The sequence below is a fragment of the Alosa sapidissima genome, chromosome 21 (assembly GCF_018492685.1).
Source record: "Alosa sapidissima isolate fAloSap1 chromosome 21, fAloSap1.pri, whole genome shotgun sequence".
Classification (NCBI taxonomy): Eukaryota; Metazoa; Chordata; class Actinopteri; order Clupeiformes; family Clupeidae; genus Alosa; species Alosa sapidissima.
In genome coordinates, this window is record NC_055977.1 from 10,900,531 (window position 1) to 10,927,778 (window position 27,248).

A 27,248-nucleotide genomic window follows, 5' to 3' on the forward strand; every position below is an offset into this window, starting at 1 on the left:
GTAACATTTGACAACCAGAAAGCTATAACAATTACAACTCATGATTTATACATTTTTATATTGCTTGAGTTTTTTTTAAGTTTCATCAAAACGTTTTTAATGTTCTCCATACTAGTCTCACAAACCCAGAGGAGCACCTTATGAAAACCTTTTTGGCATCAGGTTTTATACGGCATACTGCAGCACAATAGACCAAATGTCTTTTGAGTACTGTACATGTAGACTGGCAAGCTTGAGTCTGTTGTGATTGTGAACAACATAATCAATCATGTACTGTAGCAGGAGTATCATATGGTATGAACAACACAGTTACACAGTTACTAAAGTTTATTTTAATTTATTCATCCCACATCAGGGCTCACAGCGATCTGAAGAGTTGTGTTGTGCCAACTCTCTTTCCTCATCAATGGTCAGTGGATCTGATGAACCGTCACCTGTAAAAGAAAACATACTTGGAACCAAACCATTCGGTATCATACATACAGTACAGTACAAACCACATGTACATGTATACTATACACAAACATTTATGGATTTAAAAGAGGATACTACAGTCTACAACAGTGCACTCTGTTCATTCTCAGGCTGCACTGACATATTGATTAGAGGTAGAATATGGTCCTGAGTCTTCACTCGCTGCAGGGCACAATTAATATCATTCTCTTTCTCTTTCTCCTCTTCCATTTCCTGTCCTGTACTTCTCCGCATCTCCGTTCTGTTATCTACCCTGGCTGTCCTGTCTCATTTACTTCCACTCTGTAGCAGAACCTTTACGTTCTCTATGAAATCATCATCATCATCTACCATAACCAAAACCCAATACAATACATCTCCATATGGCATCCACATTCTCACTCCTAATCTGATTCTGTTTTTCGGATAACCACACTAAGGAGGAGATAATGTACAAAGTGTATGAGTGGTGATGAGTGCTGTTTACCTGACGAAGTAAAAACTTTGAGCAGAAAAAGTTGGCATTTATGCTATCTTCGTACATCTGCCCCTCGATCCCTCATCTCTGCCTTGCTCCTCAACCTACTGACATGCTTCACTTGCCATCTGTCAAAATGCCAACATTTTAATGCACTGTAAGACAGCTATGATTTAAACATGTACAGCCCAAAGCGCTGACTGCTTTGCAGATGGACAGTTGTACATACTGTTAACCCTGAAATGGTATTCTAATATAGATATTAACAGAGTGCTCTATGTGCACCTGGAAATACATGTATCCACTTCACTTCATTCCTCCAGATCTATCTTTTCATATACAGTATCTATATATGATCTATATGTTTATCTCCCTTCTGCCCTCTTTGTCCCTATGTCCTACATTCTTCATCTTTTTATTTTACACATCTCCAACATTGGCCTATGGGATGCACCTTGAGCAAATTGTCACTCTTTATAGCAGTATATAAAAGAACTGAAATTTAAATGAGAAGGAGTGGTGAGATGACATCAGGGATTGCTTGCTTTAAAAAAAATAGCGTCGGACGGTCCATTTATTTCTGATAATGGACGCATCGAAGGGCATTATCCCGTTTATACCATGGTAACTTACGAAATAAATAACTATGAAATCAATTATTAATACTAAATGAGTTTTAGAGATAAAATCGTTAGTTTTTTCACCATTTATCGCAACGCTGTGGAATGTTGATAAGTCACTGCTGAGTGGACTAACTCAGGCATTGTCAAGCAACGTCATAATAATTTTATAGGTGTATTATATCACTTTTTGAACGACACCCTTTTCAACCTAGACCATGGTATAAACTGTAATGTCTCTCAGATGATATCAAAGACATTAGCATTAGCATAAAAACAGCTAGGAACTGAAAGAAATAAGAGGTGTCTAGGGGAATGAATAATTGCTGTGAACGTCACAGGAATATATAGATAACCAAAGATGGCTCATATTTACATTTTAAAACAAAAGAAAAGATATCCGCACACTGTCTTTAAAGCTCCCAGTTTAATGGTGGGTTATACACAACGTTTCGACCACTCAGGTCTTCGTCAGGTGTCCTCAGGTCTTCGTCAGATGACATCTAAAAAAAAGACCTGAGTGGTCTAAACGTTGTGTATAACCCACCATTAAACTGGGAGCTTTAGAGACAGAGTGTGGATATTTTTTCTTTTGTTTTACTCGGTATTTCTAGTATCCAGCACCTGTAGAATCGTTATAGATGTGCGTACACCTCTACACTCGAGTTCATACTTAAATCTTACCACTGAGAAGAGATAAGAGACATAGTCTAACGTATACGTTCGTACACAGTTGTCACAATATAGTGACTAGCTTCGGTTGCTCTAGTGTTGGTAACACAGATGCTAGTTTCACTGATAAAGGAAAGGCTGTTCATACGTGTAGAGGGGCTGCAGCTGCAAATGTGAATTCTTCTGGGGAGGACGGTAGCCATAGGAGTCAAATCCACCAATGAAATCAACTGGGAAGGAAAGAGGACAGTTCAGTTCCGTGCTTTAACATATAACAAAAGACAACAACACCACTCAATCAGCTTGTCAATGGACACTCACCATTGTCTTCATCCTCCAGGAATACTTTACTCACATAACAGGCGTACACAAAGCCAAAGAGCTGAATGTGAGAAGAAAAGAAGAAAAAAAAAAGAAGAAAAAAAAAAGTTCAGTCAAACTGATAGACAATAACAACAAAATAGTTATTAGCAGTTGTGGGGATGTGTACTCACAGCTAGGAAGACCTGCAGGGAAGCACTGACCACCTCTATGTACTGATAATCTAAGAGGCAGCCACTGATAGTTATCACATGGTGATCCTGAGGAGCCAATGGAGAGTCAGGAACAGCTGTTACCAGGCACCCAGGGCCATGCTCCATCCACCAGGAGCGATGCAAGGAGGTGTTGAATGTCATCAGGAATTCCCTATCCTGAAACAACAAAGTGAGAAACTGTCTGAGAGCAAATAGTCAACTAAACTGTTGAATTCTATGTCAGCACTTACTTCTAAATTCCATTACTGGGGCTGACCCTTCCAATAGTTATGCTTACTTGTCCAGCATTATATGCATTTCCTGAGCTTCTTTAAAGATTCTGAATCTGAAGGTATATGACCAAAAGACCTCTGCAAAGGCATCCAAAAGCTTAGCCGCTCAGACTCTTCCCCCACTGGGCACATTAACTTACATACGACTTGACCATTAGTCAGTCCATCGCAAACACACTCACCTGTGAGAGATGTCCCACTTCCAGGTAAAAACAGATGATGAAGGAGTTCCAGCCAACCCAGATAACCAACCACACCGCATACTGGCAGCGTAGCACAATGAGGAGGAAAGAGACAAGATGGAGGAAGGGAAAGTGAGCTACATGTGCGATTCCCAATCAATATATTACAATGTGGGCATTTCATTGAAACACACTGATCAGAATAACGTAACGTTAGGCTAATCCTACTTTTGATCTTATTTGAGCAACACAATTCTGATCAAGGCTATCAATGTTGTAATCCTCCATCAGACACATCTAAATCCTTATTTCTATGCACATCAAACACTTGCTTTGTTGATAATCCGGCCTTCTGCTTCATCGGCTCAGCTTCTGAGGGGCAAGGGGTTGCGACTACCCTAAGAAGCTTTGTTGCCCCTAGATGGCACTGCCCACTATGCAGCTTGTACACCAGGGTCTCTTGATTCTCTGGTAAACCAAGATGGCTCTGTGCACTGGGCCTCTTTTACACAAAGCTGTCTGTAACACTCGGCTAATCTCAGCTGAAGTACTCGCTACACTGTCGGGCTAATGAGCAGAGCAGGAGGACTAAACAGATGATTCCAATGGCACAGTCCAAACACTAATCAATTCCTCATGGGGGACAGAGTCTTTAGATGGAAACCGATTCACTGAATCCTCTCTTTGTGTAATTCCTGTTAAAGACAAGGCTGATAGGGAATATGTTGCTGGGTTAAGCAGTATGACTGAACGATACAATGACACCTAAGAGGCAGCACTATGAACCAGGTACCATCCCTGGAGAACCCTACGCATTTACACAATGCTCAGGTGAAATAACTGTCTTTCTTCCCATGCGTTTACCTTGCATCTAATTAATATCATGATTTGTAAGTTTATGGCTACTGTTTGTATTATGTTTATGGATATTATGAAGACTTGCTATTTTTATTATTGTCATTATTGATATTATGTTAATTTAACATTTCATTTGACTTTACTTTATATTGATTTTAATGCTAATGCAATATTTATTGTTTTTGTCGTAAGGCGCTTTGGACAAACGTGTCTGTTAAGAAACATAAACATAAACTACACCTCCCACTTAGTTGGTTGCCATTAAGCTAACAATAGTTCACTGTTAAAACAGTTAAACATGTTTGCCAACACATTCTCTGCATAGGCTTTGTTGCCTCCGGGCTTTTTTTACAAAGTGTCTGATTACATTCTGATCAGGTTCTTCTACTTCATTATCTGTGCTGTCATAGTGTAGATTGTTTTTTTTTCATGGGTATGCACAACGATTGGACGGAGTAACACATTCACCGTATGTCTGCTGCTTACAACAGGTTGCAAGACGTCTGCATGTTGAGGTGGATAAACAGTGCATGCCTGTTTTGTTCAGCATTTATACATATATGGTAGCCTGACTACAAAATAAAGAATAAATTGATTCCATCTCCAAAAATCTGACATGTGAATGTGAACCCAAGTAAATGTATGTGTGTATGTGTGTGTGTGTGTGTGTGTGTGTGTGTGTGTGTGTGTGTGTGTGTGCTCGCGCGCGCAATATCAGTATCTCACCAGTATGATGTACCGTGAGCGGAACTGGACAGTGCCAAATATTCCCAGTATGACAGCCATGATGTGCAGGAAGTTGGCCAGGATAGGGGCCCACTGGTAGCCAAGAAAATCTATGACCTGTCTCTGTAGTGCAGCCACCTACACACAGACAGACCACACAATTAAATGTCACACTGTACACAGCCTTTGCATTGGTGCAGCTGTTTCCATGGAAACTGCTGCCAGTCAGAGCCTAGTAGCCTGTGTAAAAGATGAATCCTAAAAAAGAGCACTGTTGTTAATTCTCACATCTGATGTAAGGCCTACATGATAGCCTACTACTGATGACATGGTCTACAATTAAAACTCTGTTTACCTATGACATAAACGATAAAAAATAACAGGCTCACAGAACACTCCTCAAGTATATTGTCATTGTTGCAAGAATGCCTTCGCTGCTGCATACTGTACACTCACCAGCTGCAAGCTGCATATCACAATAAGGGTACACCTCCCGTCGCACCAAGCCATGATCGTGCGCGCTTAAATCCGAATTTCGGGTCGTTGGTGATTCGAGCCTGCGGTCTCCCCTTAGGTCCAAGATGTTCCGGTTCTGTTTATCAGCGAGCTACCGGACCCAGCTCGCGGCTTCTTTGTGACTTTATCATACCGCCCAATGGGACTTTTCTGTTCAGGGTTTCTTCCGAAAAGTCCTCCAGAGCCGCGGTTTCTGCGACGTCCTACCACAACGTGAAACACCGGCAGCCACGCCTTCATTTAGAGTGAGAATGAGCATGCCAAGGTAGCACAAGGTGCAAAAAAAAAAGAAACGGACAGAAGAATGGTGTACGATGAAGAGAGGGAGAAATGAACATCACATCATACAGGGTCGAAAACGATGTCCCTCGACCAAAATGGCCAAGATGAGAACATAGGCTACAAGACCTAACTACCTTACTGGTCTAACTCACCGGTGTGTCGATTTTGTCTCAAGCAGTAAGGCAGAAGAATTCCCTGTTTTAGTTTCACTGTCGATGAAAACAAGAGGTGTCGGACAACCAGACAACCTACAGACCACATCGAAGGAGTAAACCTCCGTCTGAGAACCCACAGCTCATGCGCGCTACCGACAGCACGGGGCAGATAACACAAGAAACATCATGATCTCACGTTAATCAAACACACCGCGTGAAAGACCATACAGAACAGTTCAAAATAAGGCCAATTTATGGACGAAGGACCAACATTTCTCAATCTCCCAACCAACATACATAGAAGCTCCAAAGGCGGGTGGAAAGACGCCTACCTTTAGTCTACAAATTAACCGGCTACACAACGAAATCGATTAGATGGATAGGCTACATGTACATGTACAATGCAAAATCCTCCGAAGGTATCCTCCATTGCACAACACATAGGTGAAGGCTACACACACACACACACACACACTCTCTCTCTCTCTCTCTCTCTCTCTCTCTCTCACACACACACACACACACACACACACACCACAGACAACGTTTAAGTAGGGTATAGGCTGGGCCTAATGATATATGCCATGGCAGATAGGCTACCCATTCACTGAAACTATGTAAGCTACATGTAAGTGATCACAGGACAACACGCACAGGATGCTAGGAGAATGATGCTCATCGTTCATCTTTGTACCACATAATATTACTCAAAAGTTGAATTGATATGTATATCCTATAGGACATTGAGAATCTTTGACATCATATACTATCCTTCCAAATGCAAATTAAACCATGTTAAATAAGAGAATGAACATATTGCATAAAGAAATTGACAACTATGTAAACCATTGTTGGGGTAGGGTAGGCTACAGTATATATTATTGTATATTAGCCTTAGTTTTGCAATAAAATCCTCAAACTCATAATGTTAGGGCTATTTAATTCTACCAGTAGTTAGGGCTGCAACAATTAATCGATTAATTGTTGACTATTAAATTAATTTGGTTTGTGTAATTTTCGGTTATTCAGTATTCGGTTTGTTAAATTTTTTTAAGGACTATACATAAAAAATCTCTAATTGAAGCTTCTTAAACTTGAATATTTTCAGCTTTACTTACTCCTCTTTGACAGTGAACTAAATGTCTTTGGTGTGTGGACAAAACAAGGCGTTTGAAGACATTCAATTCAATTCAAAAAACTTTATTTATCCCCGAGGGGCAATTTTCTCTGTAATAATATTGGGCTTTGGAAAACAATGATCAAAATTTTTTCACCATTTTTTGGCAACTAATCAAACAACTAATCAATTAACCCAGAAAAATAATCATCAGATTAATCAACTATGAAAATAATCGTCAGATTAATCAACTATGAAAATAATCGTTAGTTGCAGCCCTAGCAGTGGTGCATATTGGTGTGATCAGAGTTGTATGTCATTTCCGTTTGCAAGCAAAGTTTGCCATATTTACCCAAAACTACTGAATCCTGCTTAAGGATTGTCCCTTTTGGAGGCTGTTACTTCACACTGGATTGGGCAAAACAGATTAACCAGATGTCCAGGGGCAGCTGTGGTTAGCGCTTCGGACTTGTAACCGGAGGGTTGCCGGTTCGAACCCCGACCAGTAGGAACGGCTGAAGTGCCCTTGAGCAAGGCACCTAACCCCTCTGTGCTGAGTGTGTTTCACTAATTCACGGATTGGGATAAATGCAGAGACCAAATTTCCCTCACGGGATCAAAAGAGTATAGATACTTATACCAAAAAGGGAATTTAAATGTATGCAGAGACCAAATTTCCCTCACAGGATCAAAAGAGTATATATACTTATACTTATACCAAAAAGGGAATTCAAATGTATGAAGCCAGCTTACTTCATCACCTTCATCTTGCATCTGTCACTAAACAGCATTACCCTGCTGGAGACACAGATGTTTTGAAATATAAAAGGGATTAGACTCTAAATCATTAGAGGGACCAACATGACTTCTGATTTGCTTTCCCTGAGTTGAAGGATTTTTTTTCCAATAACATCCACTGCAGAAGACTGATGGGTTGTAAGGGGAGATATAATTGTGGGCTATCTGTATAGGAATAGTTAAAAGAACACACCACCGTTTCATGAAATTGGGTTATTCACCGTCTCCCCTACAGCTAGATAAGTGAGCAAAAGCACCTTTGTCTCCGTGCATGCATTGTTTTGGTCCGGCAGCGCCCCCGCTAGCTTAGCTTAGTATAGTGAATGGAATCTCGCATTGCCGGATAGCATGTCATGAGTAAAAGTGAGCCAACAACAATGCAGATTAAGATGAGGCAAAGCACTGCTACTGTACTTGGGTGCAGAGATATCACACAACACATTATGTACCTTGTCTCACTCGCCACAGCACAGACAATCTCTGCGCCCAAGTACTGTAGCAGTGCTTCGCCCCAATATAGTCCCAAGTCAGAGATGGTGAATAACCTAATTTCATAAAATGGTGGTGTGTTCCTTTAAAGGAGAAGGCAATTTTTCACATCTCTGTTTCTCAAGGTCACCGAGTACTGTTGGTACGAAAAAATAAATAAAACAATCGGTTTTACCTAGCTTGAATTACTGCAGCCAACAGCCAAGGTAGCTAGGCAGATAGCGCTACACTCTGGGGGCATGAACATGGGGGCTCACAAACATGCCATCCAGAGTGTAGCGCTGTAGCTGCCAGACTGCTTTAGCTGCTGGCTGCAGTAACTTGAGCTAGGTAAAACTGATTGTTTTCTTTTTTTCGGTGACCTTGAGAAACTGAGATCTATGTGAAAAATCACTGGCGTTCTCCTTTAATACTGTGATCTAATGGAGAGGGCCTAGGATGGTGCCTTGAGGAACCCCATCATTAACAGGTGCAACTGATTAGTCCTGAGCTTCTGACCCATTCTAAATATAAAATATCTTCTTTCACGCAAGAGCTGAAGCATTTTAGAGCAGTTCCTAAGGTAGTCCAAAAGTTTGTTGTGTACACTTGTATCAAAGGCTAAATTCAGCACTTGTAGCAGCAGGCGATTTCCATCTCTTTTATCTCAAATCTCTCTCAGGTTTTATCCTGTATCTCTCTCAGGTTTCTGTCAGTGTCATGTGATAGAACATACAGTGTAGGGTAGTGTAGTATAGTGTAATGTACACTGTGGGGCCAATTATTTTGGTGAAACCTTGGTGCCGATTTGCAGCATTCTCTATTGGTCACATGCAGCCTATTCAACCAGTACATGTGCCTAAAACTCAAATTTGCAATAAGGTTCCATGATGACTTCCATGGCAGATAAGTGTTTGTTTGGTATGTCTGAAAAGTGGAACCACAGTGCAGATCTGAGCTAAGGGGTTGACTAATCTGTCAGATTGACATCGTGTCTTCACTTTGGAGTCACGTCCCAACAAATCTGCATCCAGGCACAGACTATCCAAGAGTGCAGAAATATGTACTCACATGTTAACTCAAATTTACAAAAAAGCCTCTTAAATCTTAATAGGATCTATTACATGTCTATTATCAAGGCCTATTTATTATTAAAGGTTTAATAGATAGATAATATATAGCTTCTATTAATACTGGCACGTTCCCAATATCATTTGAAGGTTTGTGAAGAGATGATACAATTTGGATGGAGTAACAAAGAGAAACATTACAACATACAGTTCCATTTTGCAAACTGAACATCTGCAAATTGTGAGCTACTTAAAGACATGTTGTTAGAAAGATTGATGTTACTATGCCTCTATTGCTATGTATGGCTTAGTTTTTTGTGGATGTATCCTCAGCTAGATATTCAATATTACAACAACTTTACATAGGAGTACATATGTTGAACCAGGGCCTCTAAATCTTACATTTCGTTTATCTTTCTCTGACTAAACAACACCTAATGAGAGTCAGTGTAATCATTATGCTCTCATGGTTAGCTAAATCAGGTGTGACCAGACTCAAGAGTGCCACTCGGTTCTGTGATTATGAATGCCCTAATGGTAAGATTGAGACCCACAGTTGCACAGAGACAGTAGCTTAGATATTGTCTCATCACCGTTTGGCTGTAGCGCCACCTAGAGTGTGAAATGATTCTAAATCTCTTGAACATCCTTGTTATATGGCCACCAGCCCTCAGTAACTAAACCTAGCCCAAAATAGTCTCACTCCGTATTTCTCATTTTACCACCATCTTTGTTGTACCGAACACATAAATGCTGTTGAACAACACAAACAATTAATTTAGGATTCAGAAAACCAAATTCAAACTAACAGACATACTAGCAGGGTGTGTAAGAGATGCATGACTGTGGAGATAAATTCCTTTTAAATAACTTTCAAGTGGGTATAAATAGATTTCCAAAAAGGCATTCGTTGGAAGATTTGTACCCTTTATGATGTTGCTACATAACATTATACATATTATCATCTCAATTAAATAACATCTTGAAAAGTGGCAGGGAAAACATTTTCATTACATTCCAAGATGTCTGAAAATAATATATTGGTACAAATTGACATGTTGGTGTGTTGAATTAACCATAACGCAGGAAATCAGCGTGAACCAAACACAGGCATATGAGTGCCCAGATGTGACCTGTGGAGTACGAGAGGCTTAGCAGACCCCACACCTGGAGAATTTGTGTTTTGGCACGAGCTGTATCATTGTGTGTCCTAGGTAGAATAGCCAAGAGAAGAGGAGAACAATACCACTGGGTCCTTTTTCTTCATTACTGCTTAGCCCTAACACACAGGATAGCAGCAAACTGCATTGAAGGGAAGTCATTTATGCTAGTATTTTGTAGCTTTGTGCTCAGTGTGTGTGTGTGTGTGTGTGTGTGTGTGTGTGTGTGAATACAGTTGGCAGAGTCCTTGGGAGTCCTAGCACATTGGGCCAAAGGGGGCTATAAACAGCCGCAGGTCTTGACCACCATGTTGCGGTGCTTCTTGAGGATGACATTGTTGTTGTCGTCGTAGAAGAGCACAGATATGGGGCTCAACTTGGTAGGGGCACAGCATGCCTTCGGCACCTCATCTGGCTTCAGCAGATGGACCTGTTCATAGAATTAAAAAATAGTTCACTTAAATGAATAGATGTCTTTGGTCTTCTTGACAGTGAAATTCTTCTTTTATCCCAACAACAGCAAACTAACTGAAGTAGTAGGCAAAGTAAAAGGCATAAAAGGCATTAAGAGAGCAGAGGGAGAGGAAAAAAGGACCAACAGAGAGAATGACGAGAAAAACACGAGAGAAAAGAGAAAAAAAAAAAACACGGACCACTAGCTGGATCATGGCGTGGTTGGTGGCATTCATGCAAGCCCCTAAGGGATAGTCGCACGCTCCATCACAGTAATAGGCTGAGTAACCCCGTGGAGCCAACACCCAGTCCTGAGGGAGACACACACATACACACACACACACACAACACACACACACACACACACACACACACACACACACACACACACACACACACATACACACTCACACACACACACACACACACTCACACACACACACACACACACACACACCACAATCACACTATTAGACCAGCAGCCCAGCATCAGCAAGCTTTTCTTTAACTCAAATAATTATTTGTTCTAAATATTTTGTTATACACATTCTATTAGTTCTGAAATCTCATTTTAGAATTGGGCTTATACGCAGAATCAAAAACTCTGCATATCACAACTCACAATTGACTGACCATGTTGCAATATGCGTAGATGAGTGTGTCCACAGCAAAGTTTGTGGACAGTATGTTCTACAGCAAAACAGATGGCCTTGACCAAACCACAAAACAGCATGTTGAAATGTGTGTTTGTGAGAAAGCTAACCTTCCATCCCAGATCACTGAAGCTTACATACAGTTCATGTCTTTTGCATGCCTGGCGGCCACTTGTGGGGATCTGATCTGTGCACAGAAAGGTAAACACTATTAATCAGACAAAGGACCATCCAATCAACAGAGTATGCTCAACAACTCCTGTCTGCAAGCTCACCAAATATCCCAGGTCGGTTGGGGTGTGGCAGAGTGTATTTGGGTTTCTTTTTCCGGGGGTTGTTGTGCCTGACTGCTCGTGGAGGGCGACAGGGGGCCTGACTGGCCCGAAAGAATGTCACCATAAAGGGCTGCTTAGAGCGGGGCCCCCGCCGCCCAATCAGACCCACCCATCCTGCAGACAGTGATCGGTCTAGAGGAGAAGTAATGAGGTCCGTTATTAACACACGCTTGGGTCTAATCAAGTCGTTTACAGTACATGTGGCAGTCAACACACAATGACTATAAATGTGACTTACAACTGCAGTCAGTGAATCTGCTAAAATCCAGAAACCGAAGTTTCTTTTGAAATTGCAAACCGAACATTCTAACTTACAGGCAGAGTCAAGCAGATTATTGTTTGATATAAATGATAAATTGACAAATTGCATGATATAAATGAAATGACAAATTGCATGATATAAATGATAAATAATATGTATTATTCACATATTATATATATGCTTTAAATAAAGTCTAATCACAGTATCATCTCAACAAAGTCTAAGCATCAATATCAGTAATCATGTAGGGCCTTCAGTAATTCTACATTATGGCGGTAGTATAGATAGGATGATTATATGATGATTAAAACCTTTTTGTTGACACCCCTAAACTCCTCAACTACTTTCCTACACCTCTCACTAAAAGAAATCCTACAATGTGTTCCAGGATTTCCTGGATGTCTGGAACATCGTAGTGTGATTTGGCATCACATCCACGCAGCAAACACAGAAGGCAGACACTTCCATAAGGTATTTTTGGGCCTTGCTAGACCTAGACCTAGACCTCTGGATCAGAGCCACGTAGACTGTTGTGGAAGGCATTCAGTTACTTTCAGGTCCCTGAGAAGATTTCAAGTAAACCTGGATAGATGACAGCATTTCCCCATTGACCTTCACCATGCCAAAGTTTTCGCTTAGTGAAAAGATGGGCAAGGACGAAAGTGAAATCCAGCAAATGTACAGTAGAAGTGTATCTCGTTAAGCAAAACTAGTAGAAGAACAATTATTATTATTGACATTATTGTTTATTATTGATATTTTCCTTAATGCAGTCTTACCATGTCATTGTTTTTATATTATTGATTGAATGAACATTATTGTTTATTATTGCCTTTTCCCTCATTTTCATTGCTTATTTTATTCGGCTATTGATTGAATTGACATTGTTGTTTCTTATTGCTATTCTCCTTATTATAGTTTGACCAACATTCTAATCTGTTCCCTGTTAAATTTTAAATATTATGTTGTTTTTGTATTTGTGTGTCGCTTTGGACAAAGGTGTCTGCCAAATCCCATAACCATAACCATAACCATAACCATACATTCATGGTGAGGGGATTCGTTCTATTGTCTATGGGCAGGTGATATAATTCCATGTTTAGTGACCATGAAAAAGTTGTAGAACTCTGTGAATTCATTGTTAAAGCTTCAATAGCACTGATAATACCTTGCCTAAATTGAAATAAAAGTACTTGTAGTTTGGGCTTTTTCCACACATAAGGTGGCCTTGGTCTGTGTATGCATAATAGAATAAGGATCTCAGAATAGGGATCCCATTGAGCAGGTACAGAGTGGATGAGCAGGGTTTGGTTTAGGGGACAGTTGGAAAGCATGGGGTAAGGATAAATTGCCAGAGAGGAAGCAGACTAAACAGCTTTGTCTGTGAATAAACAAGAGTAAACTAGACAAGCAGCAGTGGCTTCTCATGTCAAGCAAGGGCAATGGATGAACTGGTATAATAATAGGTGAGAAAAGGATAATCCACTGGAGGGAATTGTGGGCAATGGATGCTAGCCACGTTAAATTGAAAAAATTTAAAAATGAAAGAAAAAAAAAACAGAGCAAGTGTGTGCACATCCACAAAACTGTTCAGGTGCAAGACCAAGAAACTAGTAAAAAAAGAACAAGATCTGCACACTGCTCCATTTTTTTATAATCATTTGAATTAGAGCTTTACAGTGTGCAGACTTTCTTTTCATTTTAAGAAGTTACTCGAATGCCAGACGTTCCCTATTACTCCTTATATTTAGTCATTTGATGAAAATACTAACCAGGAAGGAACTCATATTAGTGTGTATGTCTTGGAAATTATAACTTTGGTTCTGTAAGCACTTCACACACTAGTAACACAGAAAGAAGTCACATCCTAATGTCCAGCTCTCTGAAGTAACTTATGAATCAGCTCACACTGGAGCCTCTGTGCTCAAGTACGAGCAGCTGGTTATTTCCAAAAAGCTGACCCCCAGTCTGTGCCTCACCCTCCTCAGTCTCCACGTAGAGCCGGATGCCCAGGTTGCTCCGTGGGTTCAGCAGCCAGCGGTTACTGGCTGAGGTCACATCAAACGCCAGCCAGCCCTCCTGCCCTGCTGGCACTGACTGCATGTCCAGCAGCACCAACTCTGGCTCCCTGAAATAGGAGCCACCATAGTCAGATGTTACTATATCAAGAACGGCAGCCATGACTACAGTGAAATACATGTTCTCAGTTCCGCACATCAATATAGGGTCAGTGCAGATGTCTGAGGAACTGTGTGAGCGTCACTGACAAGAAATGAGAGGGGGGAAAAAATCTACATATGAGAAAATGCTCTGATTTGCACACTGATCTGGGTATGTACAGGGACATATGTCTACATTCGTAAGCATTTGCGCGTGTTAGCACGAATGACTCATGTAAGTATGAGTGTTGGTATGGTCCCTCTGTGACCCCAGCTCACCATGCACTGGCAGTACTGGGTGGGGGAGGGGAGGGGAGGACCTCTGGATATTTACAAGTATGGAAAAAATGTGTGACTACTGAACAAAAAGAAATGCAAAACAAATGACTGTACAGTATACCAGAAAATGTATAACTGACCAACTGATCTGTGGCAGCAGGAAATAAAAAAATAGATCAGATCTGAAACTATTGAATACTATTCATTCTTTTCCAAGTGTAGAGGAGACAATTTACCAAATGTCGTCACTTTCCACAATTTAACTATGTGCGGTAAGGAGAGAACTATACCTGTATGCAGCCAATGACAAACACCATGTTAAATTAAACTTTTCAGCTACCACTCAAACTGGTTGAATATCAAATGCATTACTATACTGGTCATCTGATACATATTACATAATGGCATACTGTCAATTATTGATAAAGCAGCATCTGGTTCAATAGTCACAGTCTTTTTGCCCATAGTCTCAGTACATTTTATGTTTGAACGGTTGCAGACCAAAGGGAATTGAATGAACCACTGTGGTTAACCTGTGACTATTTTCATGCGCAGACATAGCCATTACCATTCTACAGTACAGCTTATGTATGATGTATGATGTAAGAGAAAATACCCAGCCTGCAACAGCGGCGCCCAGCATGATGAGGACACCACACATGTGTAAGGCAACGGACCTAGTGACCACATATTTTAGACAAAAAGACGTACAGTCAGGACACGGTTTTGTGTTGGGGTGCAGCACCTGTGTCTGTTCTCTCGCTGGATCTCGTAGACGGAAATGTGTAGCGTGTGGTTGGCCCTCTGGCCCATGGTCAGAGTCTTGTAGATGCGAAACTCCGCCGCCGTCACAGTCTCTCCCTGTGGGAGGGGCGTGAGGTCAAAACGGAACTCCTTCCAGTACGGTCGTGGTTGAAGCAGGTCCCGCTCATGCTCCACTGGAAGGGTCAGGGGGAAATAATGTATTATAAAAGTATTACACAGATATTTAGTTGATAAGTGTTAAAGCATTTAAATGTTTAGTTCAAGTTGTTTTTTTACATGTTGCACACTGTATCAGGCACTTCTTTATAGTTTCATCTGGAATATCATAAATACATATTTTATTGTGCATCATCACTTCAATGGGAATTTATGTTCATATTTCACAGTGCATTATTTTCAAAGGTCGAGTAAGTATTGATCCTTGTAGGATTCCATCCAATAAGCTTTGTAGCCAAACGGTTAGTGACACCGAACCGAGCCAAGACCGAAAGAGAAAAAGAAACTGAAACAACAGTTGCAGGGAGAGAGAGAGAGAGAGTGGATACCGAAGAGTGGTGATGCAGGAGAGTGGATACCAAAAAGCAGCCAATGACCGAGAGGCAATAAGAAAGAATGACAAAGAGAAAAAAAACATAGATGTGAGAATGAGAGGAAGAGAGAGATAGAGAGAGAGGTAGAGAGAAACAGATGAAGCATAAGAAGAATGGCAGTGAGTGTGAGTGTGACCTTGCTGAGCACACCGGAGCAGACTGACACCCCCAGCCTGGAGCGGAACGTTCTGTAATTACACCCCGCACAGCCCAGCAGCCCAACAGCACTGCACCACTAATTACAGGCTGCGCAGATATATATAGAGAGCCATCCAGCAGTATTTTCATCTGCTGAGTGCTGCAACAAGGCCTGTAATTCTGCACAGCTGTGCTCTCCGAGCCACATCTCGCTGCCCAGGCCTGGACCGTGGACCGCACTGGAGCGGTCCACCGTGGAGAGTCCAGTCTATATGACCTGGCCTGGCTGAGGCAAATTTGTCCTGTTCGTTCAGTTCGTTCACTGTGTTTGTCTATTAACTGTCCGATTGATCTATTGGCATCCACATGTTAATGTACAGTACATAGAAGACGGCCATTCGTTGAGCTACAGTATATTAAGGTAGTTGTACAGTGCATTCTTCCACACACAGATTATACACAAGCATGTTTTCACTGGTGATTGTGTACAACAGGATTACATATGTTACACACATGTTTTGTGACCTATACTCAATGGTCACAAGTGGACGTACAGTATACAACACAAATAATGAGAATGCAGTGAGTTCCCAGGGTCTTCTTCTGAAGGAGAGAGGAAGGAGACAATTGGGCAGGAGGATGTTTTAACTGATTTGGTGATAAGATCTAGGCTGTCTGAACTACAACAGGAAAACAGTCTTTACAGTGATAGTGGGAACGTCTGACCAGAGAACCAGGACAACTATGCATACCACCCAACAAATACCAGGCACAATCAGCATATCCATCTCTGGTAATCTGTCAACAGTTTAGCCTTATTCACCAGAAATGACTGAGTACTCCCTTACCATATGACTATGTGTCTTTGTGAAGGACTCCCCATAAGTGTGTTTTGCCAAATTGTGCAACGTAAACATGAAACGAGGCATGCGGGCCACATCTGCAAGTTGTTTGCAGTGATTGAAAAACTTTATCATTCTTAGCTTTCATAGCGTTCTGGTGGTTTTGAACAGTGCTTGTTAGTGGCCCCCTGAAGAAAAGGTGTTTACTAACAACATTCCACGGGAGCAAGTCTGCTAGTGACCATCTCACTGAGTCTCCCTTTAACCCTTAAAGGTGTGGGTTTTTCAACATTCTAACATAAGATCCCGTTCCGCAACAAGGTTCTAAAATTCTATGTTGAATTCAATGAATCCAGATATTCTTTAGAACGTTCATTTTCCAACATTCCCATCACACCGGTGTGACGGTACACCTTACAGTTTATGCTGGATCCATTAGAGTCCAGCAATGCTTTGTAAATGGCTCTAAAGTATTGGTTACACTTTACTTGACAGTATCTACAAGTGTGACATGACGCTGTCATGAACATGTCAAAAACATTATAAACAAGTTATAAACGTTTATGACATAACACTTCCGTCACTCGCTTCTGTCAAATGTCATTCGGTTTTTGTCATGACAAGTTATGACGGTGTCATGTCACTCTTATGTAGATACCGTCAAGTCAAGTGTTATTATAAGATGTGTATGTCATTTTTTCAGTTTCTGTATTTCCATAGACCTTAAGCATAAGTCATCATGACAGCCATCCAAACACCAACGTGAACTTTGACCCCCAATGCACACCCACCACTCACCCAGGTTGACAAAGCTCATGACGGTGTCGGCCTCGCTGACCACAGAGCCGAGGGGCGGCATGTGCGTGCTGAGGGTGGGGAAGGCGTGAGTGTGGACGTGGCCCGTCCCAACGGCGGCCAGCCGGCCCCCGAGTCCTTCCTCGCCCTCGGACACGGCGTGGTACAGGTCCAGCATGAAGAGGGGCGCCGAGGACGGGGGGCGCAGCGGGGGATGGGGCCGCGGTCGCCCCGGCAGGCCGAGCACCGAGAGGATCTCCCGCTGCATCTCCTTCTTCTCGCGACCGCTCAGGCGGCGGAAGCTGGAGTGGACCACCCCCTCCACTCCCCCGCACACACACAGCAGGACACAGACGTGGAGCAGGACAGCCAGGGGGGACAATCTCCTGCTCTGGCCCTTGCCAACGCTGCTCTGTTCTCTCCAACAGCAGGACAGTGTGTGCCTTCTGGAGCTGCTCCTCTTACAATGTCCTGCAGTTTCTTGACTTGAGGGATCCATTACCATTTTTGTGGTTTTGTCTCAATTGTCAATTATTTAGTCACACTTTAACGTTCAAAAATGCAATGGCAAAGCACTCGCGTCTCCGTCTTGCTCTCACTGTCTCAGTCCAGGAGTCTCACTGTTTTAAACAACCCAGAATCTTCTGGAACGGTCACAGCACCAGCATGAAAAGGGACTATCACACTCTGGCCAGCACAAGAAGTCGCCTCACTGACTGAGCTTGTCCGTTTATGTGCTTGGTTGTTATTATGTGTCCTGGAAGATGGTCCTCTGTGGTCCGTGTTTCATTAAGAAAGGGCAGTGTTTTCTGTTCCCATTTCTCCCTGTGCTCTTTCTTCACTCTGGGAACACTTTTAATGCGTCTCCAAAACCACTTGCTCCTTGAAGAAGCTGTTTCATACACAGGTTCAGAGGAAGAAATGACTAGGAAAGGAACAACGGCCAAAGCAGGGGAACATAAACATGTATTTGTCGGAGTTACTGACTCGGCTCCTTGAAAAGTGAATTTGGAGCGTCATAAAAGGTTGAGGAGAGAGCAGGTGGACGTCTGCTGGGCACCGTCAGAAACGTGATATATGAGTCACGAAGAAAATAAATAAAATGGGTCAGACGCACAAGCGAGTCTTTCTTCAGAGGTTCCCAAATCAAATGTCACACCTGCCAATTCTCCAGATCCGACAGCAAGCCTGATCAAAACCACACTGTATATCCACAAGGCATGGAAAACATCCACAGCAAATCAAAACCTGGATCTCAATATTCCTTCCACTTGAATCGGTTACATATAGATGGAGCCAAACTTTCCCCCCCCCTCTCTCTCTCTCTGAAGATCCTCAAAGCAAAAAAAAAAAAAAAGTATTTCTATTTTCCAAGGAGACACTTATCATTTACTTCTAACACAACACAGAGCAATCAAAATAGATTCCTTCAATCCTTCAGTTTCCCAATTCAACAGGAGGAAAATAAATGTCCATAATCCTACAAGTGTGAGCTTACAAAAAAAGCCCTCCGGTGTTCCCGGCCCCTGTCGTCCTCTTGGTCTGACGTTCTGTGCAGGGTGTAATCACAGAATCCTGCACATCACAGGATGCCCCTCTCAATGAGGGTGTTTCCAAACCGAGGCAGACTCCCTCACTCTCTCCACAGCCCTTGATGACTCTCCTCCTCCCTCCTCTTTCTCTTTATACCCTTTCATCTCTCTTCTATTCATCTACCCTTTTTTGCCATGTTATCTAGTTGTAGGCCATTCCGTTTGCTAAGAGAAAAACAACAAATGAATGGAGGTATGTGTTTATCCAAACAAATCTTTGTAAATGTCTGCAATTCTGGAAAAACAAGCTCCCTTTAAAAAAAAGAGATGACTTTGAAGTCGGAACAGAAACTGTTGCCAAGTGTAAATTTCTTAATCCATCTTAATCTACGGTGTTGAAAGCAGGTTTGTGTTTATGGCACATGCGGATTTCTGTGCAGGATCCTGCCCTCCGGGAGCACACTCAAATATAGAGCAGGGTTTATGTCTGAGCACGTCCCTCTGTGTGGATGTGTGACTTCAAACGTGCCCATTTCTGTGGTCACTTTGAAAAGTGGTCACATGGCTTTGCCACAGAATCCAAGCAGACGTGCCAAACCGACTGGAAAGCAATGTGGATCCCTACTCAGGTGCTGAGGCTATACTGAAGTCAAGCGTAGCGTTCAGTTTTCCTGTTTAGTGTTAATCTGCTGATGTTGAGAGATGATTTTACATATGAGGAGTTGGAATGGACTACACTGAGGGCAGGGTGGCAGTGTGTGTGTGTGTGTGTGTGTGTGTGTGTGTGTGTGTGTGTGTTTGTGCGGACAGTCAGCAGTACCGGGGCTGTGGTGATGACATGTATGTGGGAGAGGATGTGAGTGAGTTTAAATATTTGTGTATGAACCCACACACACAGCTGCAGAGTTATGCCTGTAAAACACACACAAACACACACAACTGTGAAACACCACCCTTCCTGAACCCCATCCGTTCTGTGGAGACACCCAACATATACAAAATCCAATGCAAGCACATATACACACAAACACAGACATGCACTGCTAGTTATTGTTCCTCTCCACATGCTTGACTATGACTCCTGTTCCACACACACTTGAGTACAAACGCACACACACACACACACACACACACACACGTACGGACGCACGCACAAGCTAGCTTTGTAGGGTGTGCCCTTATCGCTGGGACCGTAATTGCACCCTATTCCTAATGATCGTTTCCTGTTATCCATGAAATTAACGCAAAGACACACACAAACACACACACACAAACTCTCCTAGCAGAGATATCTGCAGAGTTTCCTTACACACAGTTATTCTCAAAAAATGGAAAATAAGGACAGAAGACATAGCATGATATTTTACTGCAAGCATTATTTTAATACAAAAGAACAAAAAAAGGTTTTATAATCTTATTTTTTTTTCTTTTACACAATGTCACCCCCCCCCCCTCCCTCCCCCACGCTCAATTTCATGTTACACAGACAGTGACACAATCAAAAGGTAGATCCCTTCGATAGCTCCTCCTTCCTTCCTAGGAACAATAAATAAATACGAACCACCTTAAGGTATTGCTCACTCTCAGACTTGCCATACATTTCTCATTAATGACAAACGGAGGAGCAATGTTTGTCAACGACGAAGACAATTTGAAGAGCCTATCAAGGGGAGGCAGCTGAGGGGGTCGGGTGGGGGTCGAGCAGAGCCCCAACTCTATCCCATCACCCCCCTGAGGTCCTCCTCATTCATGTCTCAAGATGCTGTTGTACCTACACACAGTAGGAAGCCACTTTTAGACAGGATCTGGGATTTGTAGTCATAGGTGAAGAAGGCCACCACTGGAATCGGTCAACTTCCTTGTCAGTTAAACCACAAAAAAAAACATGATCAAGTAAACTACTCTAGGAGAGGCAGTCTCCTGGGTTTTTAAAAAGTCTTTATCATCGTCATCATCATCATTATTATCAGAGTTGTTTTAATACTAGTCACTCTCAAAAGGTGATATGATCCTGTACGGAAAAATAAATACACATTTTCTTATACTAGAGGAAGGAACAGAAACAAATACAATAGGATTATAAATTAATCAGAAAAAAAGAGACATTAACAATTAATTCATTTTTGCATACTGTGAAGTGACGTAACAACATTAAAAGACATTTCTGTAACTTGTGAGGAGGAAGCAGAGTTAAAACAAACACATGAGCACATGGGTTACCATGACAACACCGGAGGGTCAAAGGTGAATGGCGGCGTGTGTGTTGTCCCCTGTGTGTCTATGAGACAGAGGGGCGCAGTCTGTTGGGCTTCTGGAGTTTGGTTTGAACACAACCGAATACACACACACACACACACACACACACACGATTGGAACGTTGGGAAACATGGGAAACATGTTGATTTAGTCTGATCACGACAGGGTTTTGGAACACTCAGTGTGTGTGCGTGTGTGTGTGTGTGTATGTATGCTGTGTTAAGCCATGTGCACAGATTCCCACAAAACCCCCAGCTTACGTGCATCTGTCCATTGTTTTTGTTTTCTTGTTTGTTTGTTTTTTTTCCACATAACTCATTAACAACACCACCATATGGATATATAATGGACCCTGTCATGTCCCTGTGGTGTGAGGTACTTCTCCTCCCTTCCTGTGGGCTGGTTCTGTAGTCCTGCAATGGGTCTTTGCATTCAGATGCTGGTCACACACCAAGACTCCAGTCCTCTGGATCAGCCAGTTCATGGATCAATCGGTCAAACAGAGGATCACCCACTGTCCTTCCCTCTACCCCGGATAGTCCTGGACCAGTTGTGCTGTAGGGTAGTGTACAGTTGTGTGTGTTGCTGTGTGTGTGTGTGTCTGTGTGTGACAGGCAGATAGTCCAAGTGCATGTGCTGAAGAATTAGTAACCCGCTCAAAGGGGAAACAAAAACAAAAAAAAAAGGTGTGTAAGGTGTTAAGTAAGGACGACGGATCAAAAGTAAGGACAATGAGAGACACAAATAAGGCAGCATCCTGTGGTTCTACCGTTCAGAGCGGCGGGCGGGGGGGTGTCACGGAGCAGCAGCATCCTCTCCCCGTCTTCCGCATGAGTGGAGGAGGAGAGGGTGAGGGGAGGGGGGGGGCAGACTGGGTCTGGTTAGGGAACAGTTCACGGATGTCTGGCCCCGGCCTTGTGTGTGCTGAACTCTCCGGGCCACCGTAGCTGGCTATCCTCCTCGCGGCGCATTGCGTGTGTGTGTGTGTGTACTTGTTGAAGTGTATGTGCTGGGGGGCCTTGCTTGTCCCTCTCTCGGGGTTGGGACTGAAAGAGTGGCGCCCCCTGCTACTTCTTCCCGGCGGGCGTCTTGGGGCTGGGCGCCTTCTTGGAGATGGTGGGGATCTTGGAGGGCTTGCTGCTGCCGGGCCGGCGCGGCGTGTCCGAGGTGTCGGAGCAGGCCGAGCGCGTCTCCAGGAGCTCCGAGGCGTCCGACGCGTCGCTGCCCCTCCGGCTGCTGGCGCGGCTCCCGGCACGGCTCCCTGCCCGGCTGGCCGGTCCGCTGGCGGAGGACGGGGTGCGCTTGGAGTCTGGAGCAGAGAGAGAGAGAGAGAGAGAGAGAGAGAGAGAGAGAGAGAGAGAGAGACAGGATGTGATTATGCAACAGGAGAGTGACCAAGTTAAACGCACTGCCAATGCTAACAAGTCTGTTCTGGGAAGTTCCTAATCAGAAATTCCTGGCTGTTTTTTATTTCCACAATTCGATCTTCTACCTTCGTCCACAGCGTGAACAATCCTTATGTGTCGTGCGCACAGATTCATTTGGTTGAGATCAGAAACAGCACACGCTGTGAAGGGAAGTGGCTCAGCGGTGTGCAGCACCTACTGGGCAGCCGTAGCCTACTGGTTAGCGCTTCCGACTTGTCGAACCCCGACCAGTAGGATCGGCTGAAGTGCCCTTGAGCAAGACACCTAACCCCTCACTGCTCCCCGAGCGCCGCTGTAGCAGGCAGCTCACTGAGTTGGGATTAGTGTGTGCTTCACCTCACTGTGTGCTCACTGTGTGCGGCGTGTGTGTTTCACTAATTCACGGATTGGGCTACATGCAGAGACCAAATTTCCCTCACGGGATCAAAAAGACTATATATATACACAGCACAAATATGAACTGCAAGGCCGAGCTCACCTGGGCGTCCCTTGGATGCAGGTGTGGCTCCTCCGTTCTCTCCCGTCAGTGACCCGCGGCTGGAGTGGAATGCCGGACGCCGTAGTTTGGACGATGCTGCTCCCTGTTGTGGTGGGGAACACGTGTCATGCTAGAACTCCTTCACTAAGTTGGGCTGTTTCCTAAAGGCTTGTAGCTGCTACATCTACAGTTAAGCTGTAGAGAGAGTATTAGCTTGTATACTCTATACTGTTGTAATAGTAATAGTAATGCACTATAAAGCCTTTGGGAAACTAGCCCGTGGATATTTCTAGACTAGCATGCTTCCTACTGCTTTGTTATTACCGTGCTACATATTAACTCAATTAATTAATAGGCAAATTGCCTCAGTGCAAACCGGGTTTGTTATACGGCTGCGTGAGTTTTCAAAAGTGCAAACATGTAGGTTTGGGAGTGTCTGGTGAAGTAGCAGTTAATGTGTTAGGAGCATTACAGGTAGCAGAAGGGGGGGGGCGAGTGTGTTACCTCTTGCCCTGGGGTGTGGGCAGTGTGATCTGGACAGGACTGGCACTTGGTGGGTGCTGGCGTTTTACTGTGTGCCAGCCAGGGCTTGGCGTAGCCCCGTGAGTGAGATTGGGACGACTGGGAAAACAGGCAGTGAGATGCAGGGAGGTGGAGAAAGAGGTGGAGAAGAAACCAGAGGAGGGAGGAGTGGAGGATGAAGGATGATAGACAGAGAGGGAGAGAGAGAGAGAGAGAGAGAGAGAGAGAGAGAGAGAGAGAGAGAGGGAGGGAGGGAGAAGGACGAGAGGAAATGAAAGGGTGTTCGTGTGTATGCACAGGTGAAGGTGAGACCAGCAGGAGTCAATGGAGGGAATCAGAAGCAATGGGCAGGTGCACAAGGGGGACAAAAAAGACAAACAGAGCAACAAATGAAACACAGGACAAGATGAACAATGAGACAGTGATCACCATGTGACTGAGACGCGCGCACACACAACTGAACCAGACAACAGCACAACTCATATGATCAGACACACGTTATGAACATCACAGGACAACACAACAAAATGCACCAACGTGACATAGACTGATGACTGGATGTGTGTGATTTTGTGTTTTGTTTTGTTTTGTTTTGTTTAGAATTTCATGGCATTTAGTTCGAAATGCAATCAGAGGGTAATGGTTTTTGGCTGTCAGAGATCTTGCTGAGCTGTTAAATGTGTCTTATGATTCTTGGGACATTGCAAAGCAGCAGCATCATGAGGTTCACTCAACTTGGCTCCCAAAGCCGAGAAAAAACCTTTATACACATTTATGCAAAAACAGATACAACAACATGTGTTTACACAAATAAAGTTTTTTTTCAGCTTATGTAAGGCGTGTAATTATTTCATAAATAGCAACTAATTCAAAATCAATTGGCTTATACTGATGTATTGTCTCACCTTAAATCTGCATTCAAGTCAATGTGGTCTTTTTTTAACATTTCCATGCTATGCTATATTTTTCACTGACACAAAATGATTATATTATACAATTTGTCTACCTCCATCAAAAACATAAGACTATTTTTCTTCTCATATAACTAGTGCATAACAGAGCATAATTTATTGCCATGGAACACCTTCAAGCTGCTGAGAAAAAACACTTCCATTAACAAGCACATTTCCTTGGGGACAAAGTGGAAATAAATACTGCTAGACTCCATCGTAGGAGTTGGAGGAAAGTAGGCGGAAACAAATGGATTTTGATTCTAATATCCTCCGGTCCACTAAGTAATTAGTGCCACTCTGCGGCCCAGGAATGTTGAGAAATGAACGTTCTAAAGAATATCTGGGTTCATTGAATTCAACATAGAATTTTAGAACCTTCAATTGTTGCGGAACTTAGAACGTTCAAAAACCTACACCTTTAAGGGTTAATGCCACTCTGCGGCCCTGTCCAGCGTCTGTCCAGTGCAACAACTTACCCTGGAGGAGGCGGTGGGGGTGGCGGGTGCAGAGGGCAGAGAGGCACAACTCTGGGCGCTCTGGGAAGCCGAGGAAGAGGAGCGCGTCGGAGACGCGTTGCGGGACGAAGGCTTGGAGCGGCGGCCCCGCGAGCGGAACGCCGCCAGGCCCTGCGTGGCCCCCTCGGGAAGGATGAACTTCTCCCGCAGCTCCAGATTGGTACGCCCCCGAGCTACAGACAGGAAAGGAGGGAGGAGGGAGAGAGGGAGGAGGGAGAGAGGGAGAGAGGGAGATTGATAAAAAACGGAGGTCAGTTCTCTGGCTTTGGCAGTCCAGTCAGTCAGGCAGTAAGCCGTGAGAGGGAGATAGCCAGTGGTTTCCCTGTGAGACTGCTGCACAATCAGCGCTCTGGGGGGTTGTGGGGGGGTTGGTGTGAGGTGTGTGTGGGGGTCAGTACAGGTTACTTTAGGATAGTATGTGTGGGTGTGGTCAAGGTGATCAGTGGTTGGTGTGAGAAGGGCAGGTGTAGGTGCTGAAGGGGGGGGGGGGGGGGGGTAGCCAACAAGTCCAGCCTGTGGGTGTTAAAGCTGTTTACGATGAAACCACACGAGAGGCCACACTTTTACGCAGCCCGGCCTCTCATCTGGTGGACCCCCCTGTGCACTGACCGCATGGGGGACTGGAGGTGGTGAGGCAGGGCTCAGCTCAATGCTCAAACACACTCACATATCCAGAGGGGGGTGCATGCCTGGCTCAGCATTAGAGGCACGCACACACAAAAACACACACACACACGGGGGGCGCGTACATGTGGTCAGGTGTTCTCTGGCAGCATTCAGAAAGACACGCTTCAGGTACAGCCTCATCACACAAAACACAGCCCAGAGCAGCAGCCACGACAGGGGTGGAGGGGGGATGAGAGGTGAGAAAGTGAAAGAGCGAGAGAGAGAGAGAGAGAGAGAGAGAGAGAGAGAGAGAGAGAGAGAGGGGGGGGGGGGTGAGGGGACAAAGAATGGGGGAAAGGGTGAAAGAAAAGAATGAAAAAGAAGTGTGAGAGAAATGAAAGAGGGAGGAAGATGTAAAGATATGAGGTGTAGGAGAAGAGAGCGAGAGATAGACCAGAAGAGAGGAGAAAAAGAGAGAAGAGAGTGAATGGAAGAATTTGAGAAATGGACAAGGCAGAGAGGACAGAGAGATTATGGGGAAAGAGGGAGGAGAGGACCATGTGCAGTAGCAGCAGTGCACCGTAGCTGTGGTCAGTAGCCGTGGAGACACACCCCTCGCCGTTACCACTAGCAACAGCAGGCAAGTCAATAAATGGGTGCACCATGTAATTTCTGCCCCCAACACCAGGTGTAGCCTGTAATTGGTTCCCCTGTGAGCAATCAGGTTTAAGAGCTGCTTCGAATGCTATTAGAAACCCAGGGGGCCACTCCCTGGTCCGTGGGACTTTTAAATCATTCCATTATGTTTATGAAAACTAGTTTGAATCGTTTGGGATGTGTATAAAAAGAACCAAGACCAGGGCTGGCCCATCCCCCGTTTGTATAGAAAGCATGACACTGCCTGGCATACAGACATATACCCCCCCCCACGCAAAGGCACATACTGTACACACACACATAATCACTCACACACATATAAATACACACTCACACACAGATATAGCATATGTACCCACAGCTGGACAGATGGGTTTAAAGAGTCAGCATGAAGAAGACATGATGCATGATGTCCGACAGTTAGAGACAGACAGACAGACAGACAGACAGACAGACAGACAGAGAGAGAGAGGAGTGGGTAGGTACCTCTGCAGCAGAAATAGCCAGGAGTGACTGTCACTGAGAGACACAACAGAGACAACATGAGGTAATCTCATGCACACACACACACACACACAGTCCCCATAATCATACACATGACAGGCAGAAGTACACAGCTTTTTTGTCAGGAACACAATAGAAAGAGACACACACAGACACTGAGACAT

At 43.7% G+C, this 27,248-nt stretch overlaps 3 protein-coding genes across 5 annotated transcripts in view; all 3 read right to left on the minus strand.

Moving 5' to 3' along the window:
• Positions 1-312: 312 nt before the first annotated feature.
• On the minus strand, positions 313-6,233 carry nkain1 (sodium/potassium transporting ATPase interacting 1). Of its 3 annotated transcripts, XM_042077222.1 has the most exons (11): positions 6,083-6,233; positions 5,748-5,804; positions 5,254-5,547; positions 4,798-4,935; positions 3,214-3,294; positions 2,718-2,915; positions 2,545-2,605; positions 2,372-2,453; positions 988-1,059; positions 941-955; positions 313-434 (listed from the first exon to the last, which is right to left on the minus strand). In XM_042077222.1, exons 3-11 carry the CDS (start codon positions 5,305-5,307, stop codon positions 431-433), a joined length of 705 nt encoding a protein of 234 aa, XP_041933156.1. In that variant the 5' UTR covers positions 5,308-5,547; positions 5,748-5,804; positions 6,083-6,233; the 3' UTR covers positions 313-430. The 3 variants fall into 3 exon arrangements, with proteins under 3 accessions (XP_041933156.1, XP_041933155.1, XP_041933157.1); XM_042077221.1 differs by lacking the exon at positions 6,083-6,233 and having other exon boundaries at positions 5,748-5,948; XM_042077223.1 differs by lacking the exons at positions 941-955; positions 988-1,059; positions 6,083-6,233 and having other exon boundaries at positions 5,748-5,947.
• A 3,876-nt stretch (positions 6,234-10,109) lies between these two features.
• On the minus strand, positions 10,110-19,247 carry bmp8a (bone morphogenetic protein 8a). Its single transcript, XM_042077188.1, has 7 exons — positions 17,638-19,247; positions 15,250-15,442; positions 14,046-14,194; positions 11,745-11,936; positions 11,580-11,656; positions 11,017-11,127; positions 10,110-10,793 (listed from the first exon to the last, which is right to left on the minus strand). Exons 1-7 carry the CDS (start codon positions 18,137-18,139, stop codon positions 10,644-10,646), a joined length of 1,374 nt encoding a protein of 457 aa, XP_041933122.1. The 5' UTR covers positions 18,140-19,247; the 3' UTR covers positions 10,110-10,643.
• Positions 19,248-20,522: 1,275 nt separating this feature from the next.
• Positions 20,523-27,248, minus strand: part of macf1a (microtubule actin crosslinking factor 1a) — a 190,573-nt gene continuing 183,847 nt past the window's right edge. Inside the window, 5 exon segments of the mRNA XM_042077105.1 lie at positions 20,523-22,731; positions 23,328-23,430; positions 23,832-23,948; positions 25,279-25,490; positions 27,067-27,099. Of these exon segments, the coding sequence (XP_041933039.1) occupies positions 22,490-22,731; positions 23,328-23,430; positions 23,832-23,948; positions 25,279-25,490; positions 27,067-27,099 (707 nt within the window). The 3' untranslated portion in view covers positions 20,523-22,489.

Coding starts and splice junctions, on each gene's coding strand:
- nkain1 (XM_042077222.1), bottom strand. CDS start 5,307: ATGGCTTGGTGCGACGGGAGGTGTACCCTTATTGTGATATGCAGCTTG. Junction 3,295..4,797: donor GCTCACGGTACATCATACTG/GTGAGATACTGA, acceptor CTACGCTGCCAG/TATGCGGTGTGGTTGGTTAT. Junction 2,454..2,544: donor CCTGGAGGATGAAGACAATG/GTGAGTGTCCAT, acceptor TTTCCTTCCCAG/TTGATTTCATTGGTGGATTT.
- bmp8a (XM_042077188.1), bottom strand. CDS start 18,139: ATGGTAATGGATCCCTCAAGTCAAGAAACTGCAGGACATTGTAAGAGG. Junction 14,195..15,249: donor CAGCGAGAGAACAGACACAG/GTGCTGCACCCC, acceptor CTCCTATTTCAG/GGAGCCAGAGTTGGTGCTGC. Junction 11,128..11,579: donor TCAGTGATCTGGGATGGAAG/GTTAGCTTTCTC, acceptor TGTCTCCCTCAG/GACTGGGTGTTGGCTCCACG.